We start from the raw sequence: 13730 nt of genomic DNA, 5'->3' as shown, positions 1-13730 counted from the left end.
CTGTGTGCACAAAAAAACAGCTAGTAATTCTTGGCTTATTGCTCTGGGCACTCCTCTGATAACATAAAGCAGCACAACTTGGGGTGGGGGGGGGAAGAGGAAATGCAGAGGTAGGAGGAGAATAATTATGCTGCTGCTTGGCCACAGTACCTTAGGGAAATAGCACTGATTTACAGCCCTCACTCTGCAGTCCCTTGGTGGAAACTGTAAATATCCATTTACACTTTTTGCTTCCTAAAGGTGCTTTGGGTCCTCAGCATGCAGCTGTGGGGACTGGCTGGACACTACTGGCAGCTGGGTGATCCCAGCCATCAGCAGCATCTGCTCAGCCCCAGCAGGGAGCCAGGCTTCAGCTGGCTGAGGAGCTGCTGGAGTTTGGCAGAAAAGTCTGCAGAATGTTCCTTTTCCTTTCCCCATCTGCAGAGTGTGAGCTGGGTCAGGGTGGAGCTGGTGGTTGTGCCTGGAGGGGTTTGCTGAAAAGCTTCTGGGTAAGAGTTGGTTGTGGGGCTAAAGGGTGGGTAAAGGCTGGATCTGAACTGTCTGAAGGAGCAAGGCTCCAGGTGTTTGAGTCTGCTGTCAGGGAGAGGAAAAACTGGGAATTCTGGAGGAGATACTTCCTGAGAAGGAATAGCTGAGCTGTGTTTTTGGGCATGGCTCTGTGCCCTTGGTGAAAAAATATGATGACACCCATTATGCTGATTTCTAATGCATGATTAAAGGAGATGCATTTCAATTGCACCTCTTTCCTCTGCTTGTGCCCTTGCTGAGAGTGGTGGCTGAGAAGTGATGGCTCTTTATGGCAGGTCTCACACCACAGGCTTTCAAGTTCCCTCTTTATATATCACTGTTAATCTTTGTGCCTATGTACCTGCAAAACATTTGCATTTGCAACTCTGTTAATTAGGCCAGAAAGCAGGTCAGCCTTCTCTCCTGTTCTCCTTGTTTTCTGACCTCACCTCACAAATTAACCTGAGGTGATTAATGCTGATTTTCAGTGCTGTGTAAGGGCAAAAACTTCTATGTACAGAGGAAGTGTCTCATTTAGGATGAAGGAACACTATTTAAGTTGTAGTGAAAACATTTATTTTGTGGCTCATATTTAACAAGTCAATTCATAGTGAAGTTCAGCTTTCCTCTTCTGTAGTGAGCTCAGCAAGAATTGATTCAATCAAAGTTTTTATTAACTTTTCTTGTAATTAGGTGCCTAAATACCTTTGCAAATCTATCCTCCATGTATAATATGCCTGATCACACTGGAAGTGAGTGGCAGGGTGGAGACTTGTATCATTCTCCTGTTATTCCCTGTTCTCCATCGTGCTCAGCACATCACTCTGCACCCAGGGAGGGTCCCCCTGCCCCAGTGCTCAGTGTCACCCCCATAATCTGTCACTCTCTGGGGAAAAGGTCCACATGCAAAGCTGAATTCCAAGGAGGCTGGTGAAACTTGGGGCTTTGTTTATGCTGCAAATTGGGAGAACTAAGATTAATGGCATGTTTTGCAAAGCCTTATGAAGCAAGAAAAGATCTAGTTTTTCTATTTATTTTATTTTCCGTCTGTTCTTTTGCCATTACATCTGATTGCTGCATAATTTTTCATTGTCCAAAAACATGGTTTCTTTCCCAGATGTGTACACTCTTTGTTTTCTCTGGATTGCTGATTTTAGTTTATTTAATTGGGATTGGGATTGGGCATTTGCTTGCCATTTCCTTATCTGCCCCTCTGTAGATCTCACAGTAACTCTGTTAAAACTAATGGAGAGCTATAGTGCTGCAGTCAACAAAACCTAACCTGTCCTTTAATTTAAATTACAACTGCATAAATAAACTGTCCCCATTCTACTCAGGATCTTCCAAGGAAGCCTGTGTCAATGATGGTTGAAGATACCTATGCCTGCTTCCAATTCTTTTCTTTCAATCCTTGATATAAAAGCTCGTGTGTCTCTGCCCTGCATACTGCCTCCTTCATTATTTCTCTCCTGGAAGATGAAGATGTGGTATAGGTTTGCATCAGAACCACCCAAGCTTTTTTTTTCCTTTCCAGTTTGCCTGACTTCAGCCAAAGCCTAGAATTCCTTTTTGCTTTGCAGCCAGTTTACTTCACCTCTATGTCCACTTTGGATTATGGCAGTAATTCAGGAAAAGTAATTTTAAAAAAACACGGTATTTTTTTTCCAAGTCATACATGAACTGGGAGAGTGGCAGCTGTGTGAACTCTCTGGGCCTGCTATTGCTACTTCTGGTTGTACCTTTTAAATATTTCTGCCAGTGTTTTGTTTGGGTTAAGGATTACTCATTATGTTCAGTCAATATCCAGTCTCGCCTGTCAGTGGGGTGATTGAAACAACTGCTTGGGTTGTGAATCCCAAATGGGGTTCGGGAGGGAAGAGCTGAGATGCCTGGCATGGACAAATTGGTGTGGCAACAGAGCTTCGTGTTCGTGGTTCTTGGCTTTGGGGAAGGGTGCAGGAATAATGCATGGTGTGCTTGAAATGCTTTGAGTGCCAGCAGTGATGGATAACCTGACCCAGGGGCTGGTGCTGCAGAGCTGCTGCACGGATCTGCTTGTGGCAGGTGCTGAAACGAAATGAAATAAAAAACTATTGTTTGTTTTTGACAGCTTTTTGCAATCTTTGCATTTGCAACATGCGGTGGGTACTCTGGAGAGCTGCGCCTCAGTGTGGACTGTGCAAACAAGTCCGAGAGTGACCTCAGCATTGACATAGCCTTTGCCTATCCCTTCAGGTAACGCGGGGCTGGGATGGGCTGGGCTGGGATGGGCTGGGGTGGGCCGGGCCGGGCTGGGCCGGGCCGGGCTGGGCCGGGGTGGGCTGGGGTGGGCTGCGCTGGAATGGGCTGGGCTGGGCCGGACTGGACTGGACTGGGCAGGGCTGGGCTGGGCTGGGCTGGACTGGACTGGGCTGGGCTGGACTGGGCACGGCTGGGCTGGGCTGCGCTGGGCCGGGCTGGGCAGGGCTGGGCAGGGCTGGGCTGGGCTGGGCTGCGCTGGGCTGCGCTGGGCTGGACTGGGCTGGGCTGGGCTGGGCAGGGCCGGGCTGGGCTGGGCTGCGCTGGGCTGGGCTGGGCAGGGCCGGGCTGGGCTGGGCTGGGCAGGGCCGGGCTGGGCTGGGCTGGGCCGGGCTGGGCAGGGCCGGGCTGGGCTGGGCAGGGCAGGGCTGGGCAGGGCTGCGCTGGGCCGGGCCGGGCTGGGCTGCGCTGGGCTGGGCTGGGCAGGGCCGGGCTGGGCTGGGCTGGGCAGGGCAGGGCAGGGCCGGGCTGGGCTGGGCTGGGCAGGGCCGGGCTGGGCTGGACTGGACTGGACTGGACTGGACTGGGCTGGGCCGGGCTGGGCAGGGCCGGGCTGGGCTGCGCCAGGCTGGGCCCGGCCCGGCTGCTCGCAGCTTCCCCCCACTCACAGCACACTGCACTGCAGCCAGCTGGGCTCCACAGCTTTCCTCTGGGGGCAGGAGGAATGGATCTGATGTGTGGAACAAATGGCTGTCATGGCAAAGCACACGGAGCATTAACAATGTAACTACAAGGACAGCTAAACAAGCGAAAAGGAATTCTTCTAGGGTTGTGTTGGACACACAAATTATATTTAAACTTAAGTCTTTTTAAGTCTTATAGAATTCATGGTTTTTCCCCATTGCTTCTTTCATCTTTCAATATCCAATTTCATTTATCAGCAAACCTACAGTTTGTTTGTAAAGGCAAATATCTTTTTCCATTCATCAATCAGTGGAATCCTTCCCATTGTTACTTTTATCTCTCAGTGCTAATCTTATCTACCAGCAGACCCACACCTTGTTTGTGAAGACAAATCCCTCATTCCTCTCAACATCATCCCAAGATGAAGAACTGTAGTGTTGCCATTAACTTCAGCTGGAAATGAGGGAGGTTTCCCATCCACTGCAGTAGCAAGGATCTGAAATGGCTACTCCAAGGGAGAGGGAGGCAAAAAAACAAAATTAGTTTGAACCATAATTTTGAAATGCTTTTTGAAAATTTTATTAATTGGTTGTTTGCATCTCTTGGTGTCTGAATGCTTTAAACCTAGTGATATAGGAAAACAGTTTTTGTAGGTTTTTTATGTTTTTAAGGACATCTGAAAACTGAAGTGTAATTATACATATATATATGTTATGATCATGCCATTTAAGATCCTGCTTCAAAACAGCATCTACAGTCTTCTGGTTTTAGATATGTCAAGTCCACTGCAGAAACTGCTCACTTTTGTGTAAGTGATTTCTTCAAGGAATTGCGATGATTAAGAAAAGAATGCATAATTCAATCTCAAGTCTAGTACACTATGATTCTGAAATTATTTTTCTTCCTTGGGAAATCACATGCTGTTTTGCTTATGATTGCTGTGCACAGACCAGACTTGAAAGCATCTATTTCTTTAACATGTTCTAAGATACAGCAAATTCCAGTGGGAGCTGAATTTGATTCCTTGAAATGTTGTTCTTGCTTGACATACATTTATTATTCAAAAAAGTCACATTTCCTGGTATTACAAATGTTTATTTTTTTGCCTTGAACATGTCCACATTTTCTTTCATTTCTGCTTAGTATGCATAGGAGAGATCCTGAGAATTTAGTTATGTGAGTTTGTAATTTGATTCACTTCCAAATAGGTCATTTCTCCAACATTCATTACAAATACACCTTGTAGTGAAGTGCTTTTAGTTTGCATGATTATGAAATAGTATTTTATTTTAAAAGTGAATAGAACAGAGAGAAGCAGCCATCAAGTGTCTCCTGGTTTTTCACCAGGCACGTTTACCATTGTTTTTAGAAAGAAGTGGCTGGATCTGCAATATCCCACAGTTTTACTTATTAGAAAACTGGAAGTAATTGATGGGTAATGTAACATTCCAGCATGTTGCAGAGATGATGCAAAATAGGGTTTATTTGCAGGAGGGATCCAGCTGAGGCTGTGGCTGGTCCTTGAACTCAGCATGCACAGATGGGATGTGTGGCATGTACAGTGGTTGGTTTTTGTGGTATTAAAATTCCTGAAATGTGCAGGTGAGAAGGGAGATGACACTTAGCTGCTGTTACAGGAGAAGCATGAATAGACTTAGATTTTGTGCAATTTGGGATTTTGTTTGCAAACCTGAGGCATATGCAAAAAGTGTCCAGAGATGTGCAGATTGCATGAGGCAGCAGATGTGTGCCTGGAAAATCTGCTACCTTTGGAACTTGGTGTCATCTCAGTGTTTTATCTAAATATTCCTGTGACTTTCCTGTGACTATTCATGTGTTTGCTATTTTTGCTTTTCTCCAGTGTTCCTTCCACAGAATGGAGATGGGATGCTCTAAAAACAGAAGTGAGATTAGCTGGGAAAGGTAACATCTCAGAGCAGTGAATATGCTTGGAAGAAGCAGCTCAGAAAAGTTGAGGCTCTCTAATCAAAACTCTGCTCCAAGGCTGAGGCTCCCTGCATGGGCTTGTAGGAATTGTTAGGCAGGATGAATTTCCCACCGGTTGTCTTGCATTCAGGTCCATCTTCCCATGGCATTTTCCTCTCAAATGCCTTCACAGTCCTGATTATTGGCTGTCAGCTGGGGGAGGTGTAGGTGGAAGGAGAGAAGCTGCTGAGATCTGACACCGTGGTGCTGTTGGGGCTGTCAGCAGTGACACTGAAGCAGTCAAAATACCTGAGCACTGCTCTTTATGAGCTGCACCTTCCAGCATGACTTGAAACAAAGAAAGCCGTGCTACCAGCTGCTTTCATGTCTGTTGCTGTGGATTTGAGGCTTTATTTTCTTCTCCCAAAAGATGAACTGCTAGACCTTGGCCAGTAGATGACAAGTGTCAAGAGCTTTAAGCTGGTAAACAAAGTAGTGAGGCTGAATAGGACAGTTTGGCAAAGCAAGAAGGCTTGGATGTTTTGGAAATGAGATTGAAGGAACCTGAAAACATTCTTATTAAAGCAAGATCAGAATGGGGAGGGAGTTTTCCAGACTGAAAGGATGAGCATTCCACTTGTGACACGTGCTTCTGGGGCCCATCACCTGAGCTGAAGAAAAGGGGGATGCAGGAGGGCAAAACCAGTGCTGGTGGGGTGTGGGCGTGATTCAAGAGACCCCAGACCAGTGTTGAATGTACTGAAGCAGCACTGCACTCCACAGCAGGTAGCCCCAGATGCTCCCAAAACAAAGGAGCATCTTCACACCTGCTTATTGGGATTTTTCTCAACCCCAATCTACAAATTGCAAGAAGTCTACAGCAAGAAATAAAAATGAGTGCAAGAGAAATAATTTGTACAATTAGACAGGGAGTTTTGAAACATACCTCTAAAACTAATACTAATTCTTTCTTGGTGTTTTTTTTAAAGTTATGGGTATATGGAAGTTAGGCTTGGCTCCTAGTTAGGAGGAAGTTAGGCTTGCTGTTGTAACTCTGGTAGCAGGAAATTGTGGAGCACCAAAAGCAAAACCCAAAGAAACATATTTCACAAGGTGGCTGCTTCTCCTTTCTGCTGGAATCACTTTCTTAGTTAGTTCTGGACCTGAATTAATTTGCCCTTTGCAAAGGGGGAAGTGAAGAACAGCACAGAAGTGTACTAGTCACTAGCCACCACCAGAGTAATCAGGTGCAGTGGTGCTTTTGCAGGCTGGCAGACAGGATCCTGGGAGAAAAGCCCATGTGGTGGTGCCTGTGCAGGGAGGTTGTGCCAGGAGTGTGAGGAGGCTGAGCCATTCCCATCTGAGCTCTGCTCTGAGCTCAGGCTGCTGGGGTGCAGTGACCACTGAAGAGTCCCCCCAGTACTGGCATAATTGACCCCAAATCCGGCTCCACCACCTCTCCTGGAACAGGAGATTAGATGGATGCTTTCCCATCCACAATTACACTGATTCATTTAAGCTTCCTGCAGCCCACATCCATGATCCTGTAGTAACCCTGTGATGTGGAAATTAACCTGAAGTCTAAACCCTAATATCCTCCAACAGTGTTTCCTGGAGCTCTGCCACACTCTTCTACAGATCCTGCCAGACTCTTCCATGCCTAATATGATATTTATAAAGATGTTTCAAATATACTCCTAAGGTTTTTTTTCTCATTTTGGCCTGATTCTAGCTTTATCACAAAACATTTTTTCCTTCCTCATGTTTTAAAGCACAAATCAGCCATTCTTCTGGATATCTGTATATGCATTTTGAAAGTTTTACAAATTCAAGTATGGAATCAATTTCTCTGGCCCTACAGTAGCAGTTTTTCTCTAGCATTAGGATCTGTGCTTGATACAGAGTGTATTGCAAATTTGGCACACACTAGGATCTTTATTAACTTGACCCTCACCCAGGCAATGATTCTTTGAGGGATGGAAAAAAAATTCAGCATCTTGGGATTATTTGTTACTCTCAGTCCATCACCCTTTCAGATTGGATTTGTCACTTATCCAAGTGCCCTGAAGCAATATGTTTTGTCTGTAATAAGAGTCCTAGAGAAGGTCCTATTTGTTTATTATTTTCTGTGATCCCAGCAACATTTTTATCATGTGCTGTGTTTTTCCTTGTGTTTACTTTGATAATAATTTATTGAATAGTACACCTACTGTGCACGTATTTGTTATTGGTATTCACTATTTTAAGATGCTTTTTCATCAGTCCTCCTAGAAGCAAGTATTTTTGTTTGCTTAACTTACCAAGTCTGTATGAAGATTTTTTGCTATATAATTATTCGCATCACAAATTTGATGTTTTACTTGCAGCTGGCAGAGCTGCACTGAAACACTTGGGCTTCTTCAGCTACTGATTTAAATGAACCTTTGCATCTCAGAAGTGCTCTGGTGATGGTGTGCTGGGAGAGGTGCTCTGTGCTGATGCCATCAGCTGCTCTCTGGTTATTCACCTGTCCTGCCAAGGGAGGAATGCTGTGCCAGACCCCAGCTGTGAGTGATGCTGGTGGGGTCTGTGGCTCGTGGGAGTCCCATGGGTCTGCAGGGCAATGGGAAAGGAGAACCATCTCAATACCAGCCCCTAAGTCTTGAGGCAGACCCTGGACTAAAATCTCTTTGCCTGTAGCTTTTGGAGGTGCTTTAACCAAGCCTACACACACAGTATATCCCAAAGTTAAATGCTGTGTGGGAATTAATTTGGAGTATCTCTTGTCTCTTCTTGGGGCATTCATCCTGAAAACTATTTGGAAAATATTGGCCTGGAGGATGACATTGTTATATTTTAAACAGTCTCACCTAAGCCAGTGGTGGTGTGCAGAGGTGTTAGGACACTGAGCCACAGTTATGAGAAGGACAGAGTAGCATTTCCTGGTGGTGCTAACCTGACACCTTGATGAAAATATGTCTTTGCACATCTTTGTATCACAGCAGTGAGCAAAACAAATGTTTTCCATTTTATTCTAAATCACCTATTAGTAGCTTTTCAGTGTGCTAGTAAAGCTGTCTCTTCAAGTGATTCTTCCTTCTGAAGGAAAAGGAAATTGTGTTTTATGGGAGCTTTTCATTCACTTTAAGCATCTCATTTGAATAAAGACATTCCTGTTGAGCACCCTTGAAAGTGTTCACCTCATCTGCATGCAATGGGTAGTCTAGTCTTCCATTTGAAATATGACAGCCAGATCTAAATTGCCTACTTAGAAGCTACAAATGATAATTAAGGAGAAAGCATCTAACTTTTTGAGCTTTGCATCTATCTTTCTTTGGAAAAGGCCTCTGCTAATGTTAGCATATTTCCATGCTAGTGTGTACTGTCCTTCTATTTTTTCTGTCATCCATTTATAGTAAATCTTGCTTCAGAATTCAATGAAAAACATTCTGGCTGAAGGATTATAAATACCTGTGATGGCTGGGAGACTGAGAGCTGCTGATAAATGGAAATTCTTTCAACTAAGTAGTTGCCTGCAGTGCTGACTTTCAGGCAACTGTGGTGGGCTCTGCTCCCAGACTTCTTGGGAGGTTGGAGATAGGAAGGAATAAAGTCACAGAGTCAGCTGAACTCCTTAAGGTTTGTGTTTTATTTTGGATGTCTTCATCTTACAGAGGATGCCCCTTCTGCAAAACCAAGCTGTGGCCTGATAAACCTCCTGTGCATAGACAGGAGCGAAAGCAAGGCAGCAGGGGATGTGCACTGGCTCCAGGTGTAACCTGTGCCAAAATTTAGATGCCCCAGTTCCCAGGTGGATTTGGCAGAGCTCCTGGGAAGGTGAGAGGTGCTGGTTAAACTATGCATGACCCATTCCAGCTTAATGAAGGGATAAATCTCCAGCCTGGAACTTCTTAGAACAAAATTTGGTGCTTTTGAGAGGCAGATTTTGCACAAGCAGGAGTCGCAGGGTCAATGGGATGGAGTTCAGAAGACCACAAGCTGTGTCACAGTGGTCCCTTCTGGATCTGCAATAGGCTGGTGTGTGAAAGCTGCATTAGTTTAATCCCTTTTCTTGCCAAACTGTGACTGCCTCATCTGGCACTACAGATCTGGGGTTAACAGCTGAACTGATGAGGAAAATGTTCAGTAATACATCAGCTAAGCTGGAGATTTTCACCAATATCCCTGTTATATAAACTGGCTCTGTGGGATGGGCACTGAGGGCTCAGCCATGGCTTTAATTATTTCCCACAACTGTTTCAAACTCTGATCTCAGCAGTGCTTTTTATACCCAATTTTGACCTCTTAATGAATAATTTGCCTAACCAGGACTTCTACGTTTTAACTACTATTAGTAGTGGGAGTAGAAAGAGGAAATTGTGTGAATGAAGAAGATAATGTTGCATCCTGCTGGGTAAGATTCAGGAAATCCTTCAGATTACAAATATCTCTGATTGTGACACCTTCACAAAGTATCTTCGTATTTAATAAGGCTTAATGATGCAAACTGAAGCATTAAGATATATTTTTAACTAGGAAATAGGTTTGTTTTTTTTCTCAGTTGTGATTTTTACAATCTGGTAATTTATAGGGCTGTCCAGAAAACTGCAACTCAGTTTTTCAAAATCTTACTTTTTTTTTTCCCCACTGATTGAAAGCCAGTTCAAAGATTTTTATGCCATTTTGACATGAATGCAAGGACTTTGTGAGCTATTTAAAGTATGGCCTCAGCACTTCCCTGACAGTGAAGGCATCAGAGACCTTGGTCAAGTCTCTGTACTGAAACAGGTCTGGAAGCAACCTGAACATGGAGCTTGCAAAGCCAAACTGGGCACTGATCAATGAGCTGTTGGTTTTGTTAGAGCTGTTTGCTCTTAAATTGCCTCCTGGGCTGGGGAAAAGGTGATCCAGGTCTGCAGAATAAGTACTTTTCTTTTCAGCTTTGAATGAACATAGTTTGTAATAGGAAAGAATAGTTCACATTTTTATAACTGGCTCTAGTGATTAGAGAGTACATCCCATAGTTCAGAGCCCTGATGTGATTTTTGTTGTTTGTGCATGGCTACAGACCACTGAAGTAATTGAAAACTGCAAATCAGTGTTCTCCAATGTCCACAAGTCTTCAAGGACCACACTGACTCTGAAATAGTTTTCAGACAAAGAGAACAGTAGAATGGGAGAAAATGGGCTATTTTACTTGGACAGCTGTGTCTGCAGTAAGAGCTGTCCATGAGCACAATGCACAATGTAACTTGATGGAATTATAGCTGGTTTGATTAAGACAGATAAAAAAAGGATGACTTTGTGACTTCTCTAGTTTTGAGGGCCTCTTCCTGACCCCAGTCACAGTCTTCAAAACCCACTTTGTAGAAATCTTCAGGATTGGCAAAGCATGGTCATTACTGCCTGTTTGCACTTTTGGAGCTGTGGATAAAGGCAAGTGCCCTTTTCTCACAAGTGAGGGACCAGATGCTTCCAGTCACCCTTTGTTCCTGTATGAGATCCATAGGAAACCACCAGAAATCTGGTAACACCACATCTCCAGTTTCTCTTTGAGGCTGACCCTGTGCATGTGGTTCTCATCACAATGGTGTTGTTGAACAAGAGACCACCCACCACCTCCACAATTCCATGGCTGGTCTGGATGGCTTGACTCCTGGGTCAAACTGGTTTGTAAACAGCCAAAAAGCTGCAGCCCAGGGGTGGCAAAGCCTCTGCTCCTTCCTGCTGGTGGTGTTGGGCTGTCAGCAGGGACTCTGTGCTTGAGGAGGATTTGTAAAACCATGAATTCTCCAGTTAATTGCAAGGACAATTATTAACCAAGGACAAGCTGATGGGTCCAGGCAGTATTTTTGTGATGGGGCAGCAGCTCTGCAGGCAAGATGACTTCTCCAGGTGTTAAGGTCATCTCAGTTGCTGCCAGCATCAGTGTTCTACTTCTACTCTGTAATTTTTAATCCCTTAAAACTCGAAACAAACACATCTTTGAATGCTGTACTGGGGCCACAGAGGAGGATTATCTTGCTTTGCAGCTCTCCAGACTGATCAGTTCTTGTCTTCTCGCCCATGTACAAACATTGCAAGAACAAAGAGCTCATGGACACACAGCTGGAGGGGAAAGGAAAGTGGTAGCAACTTTCTGGTGATGGTGTCTGCCATAGATAAGGGAGAACACTTTCTTAAAACTTTATTAAATTGTAGACCTTTTCTTTTGCCACTCAAAAATTGGATTTTTCGTTAATTTGGATGGTCCAGTTGATCCAGACTGGCTGATTTTTCTTCACAGAGGCTATATTTTATGTTTAATGCTGTTTAAGTGCCAGAAAAATTCTTCATTAATTCTTTAGGCCAAATTTGTTCTTAAAGTAGAAGTTGATTTTGGATTTGTTAATATATGCAGCTTCTTCACTATTTAAATTTTTAATATATATTCGTGAATAGTCTCTGCCAGTATTGTGCAGTGATGGTGTTTTATCTGTGCCTGCCACAAAGGCTTTTCCTAAAAGTCAGACTTTTGGAAACTTCCCTTACAAATTTATTTTTACACATTTTCATGCTGTCAGTACAGGAGCAACCAAAGCAGCCACCCTTTGGCTTTACTTTGTTTGGCATTTGATCCCATCCCCTGGATGGCACGTGGTGACCCAGCTGGGGGACAATCAAACACATTCCCTTCCCCTTTTCCCTGCTCCCAAATGTGCATTTGCTGTGCAGGGTCCCTGAAGATTTCCCCAGTACTACAGGGAATGGGATGCATGGGATGTGTTTGGTCTCCTCTCACACCTGGATTTCACATTAATTTATTTGCCAGGAGAGAAATACAACATTTTTCATTCAGTATGAATGAAAATAAGTAGGACCTGCAGGTCCATGAGCAGACCCACAAGTCTGCTTGGCTCCTGCCTGGTGCACTGCTCAGCCTGTGCTGAGCCCAGCAGCTCCCTGAGGAAAGGATTTGTCATATCCTTCCAAATATACATACTGTGACTGGGAGTTTCGTTGGAGTCATCCCATAAAACTCTACAGAGAACTTAATTTGATTGCTTTAAGTACATTAGGATAATATACTTAGAAAATTATAGTTAAATACAAAGTAATATTGAAATACAACATGAAGGAAAAAATGTTGCTGCATCTTCTGTAATTGTTCTTGTATTTATATCAGTTGGTCTGGGGGGCTGAAATTTCTGCTTTCAGGGTCTGTAGATCTGGATGAAAATGTATGTGGACACTGCTTGTCTCAGGGTGAAGCATTTGTGCTTTCAGGTGGTTCTGGCTGAGCACCAGGTGATGCCCAATAATTTGGAATCCTTTTACATGGAGTTCATAGCCCATTTGATGGTGAAGGGAAGGTGGACTGGAGGTGGTGTGAGCAGCTGCAGAATGTGTTGGTGTGCAGGAACAGTGGATCAGCAGTCCCACATTGCTCCATGCAGAAATACTGCCCAGGAATCTGAGACATCCACTTCTCATAAATAATCTTATTATATTCAATGGCATTTTTAGGCCTTTTCTTTATGATGTCAACTGCTCATGTTTTATCTGTAGATGTTTAGATTTCTGTAGATCTTTTTCCTAATGGAAGCTTTTGTTTGGCTCTGACAGGAGCTTCTTAGTTTGGAAGCTGTTTCCTGTGTCTGTTCAGAGGAGAGGGCAGCAGGAGGGGCATGGGAGCTGTGGGTTCAGTCAGGATCTCCTGATGGGACCAGGTAACATTGGATAGTTATTTATGTGGTAATGTAAATGTATGCCAGTGGCATTTCCAGGTCCTCTAATTCACCTTGTTCCATGAACACAATGATTTTTTAAAGATAATTAAGGGTTACCTTCCTTCAGAGATAGTAGCAAAGTTTCCCAGAGACTAGAAAGCAGTTTGTCCCAAAAAACTCGTGTAGTGAAATCAGAGTATGATGCCACTAATCTGTACCACAAATAATGTAAGTGCCCAATCTGGGAAGGTATCTGGGCTGTAAAGACTGGTGGAACATGTCTTTGTGCACTGTGCTCTGCTTGCACAGCATGTGTTCCTGAGAAGAGCTGTGAAATTATCTTGGGAGATAAATCTGGGTCTTGGAGAAAGGCTTGGAAGTGGGGTGGGGATCACCCACTCAGCTCTCTGAGCACTCCCAGCAGCATGTGTTCTGTAAGGAGCCTTTTTGTGGATTTTGGTGTACGCTGGAGTAGTAGGGTTTGCATTCCTGCCACGTGCTCAGCCTGGGCAGCTCATTCCCACGGCTGCCACGAGTCTGGATGTTTCTTCCCCCAGCAGTACTGTGCAGGCTGTTTCCCAAGAGCTTTGTGCACACATTCCCTGGGACTGGGTCCTGCAGGAGGGTCTCTGCACTGGTGCCTTCTCCCCACCACCAGTGCTGTCCCTGCTCCAATGCCTTCAGACC

At 44.4% G+C, this 13730-nt stretch overlaps 1 protein-coding gene across 2 annotated transcripts in view; it reads left to right on the top strand.

Moving 5' to 3' along the window:
- The window catches only part of SYNPR (synaptoporin), a 100832-nt gene that overhangs the window by 68868 nt on the left and 18234 nt on the right, over positions 1 to 13730 (top strand). For both annotated transcript variants that reach the window (XM_056501281.1, XM_056501282.1), the window contains one exon: positions 2618 to 2742. In XM_056501281.1, the coding sequence (XP_056357256.1) occupies positions 2618 to 2742 (125 nt within the window). The remainder of the gene's footprint in view (positions 1 to 2617; positions 2743 to 13730) is intronic.

This window comes from Oenanthe melanoleuca, chromosome 12, assembly GCF_029582105.1.
Source record: "Oenanthe melanoleuca isolate GR-GAL-2019-014 chromosome 12, OMel1.0, whole genome shotgun sequence".
Taxonomy (NCBI): domain Eukaryota; kingdom Metazoa; phylum Chordata; class Aves; order Passeriformes; family Muscicapidae; genus Oenanthe; species Oenanthe melanoleuca.
The sequence above is the reverse complement of the archived record's forward strand: the minus strand, read 5'-3'. Positions and strand labels throughout refer to the sequence as shown.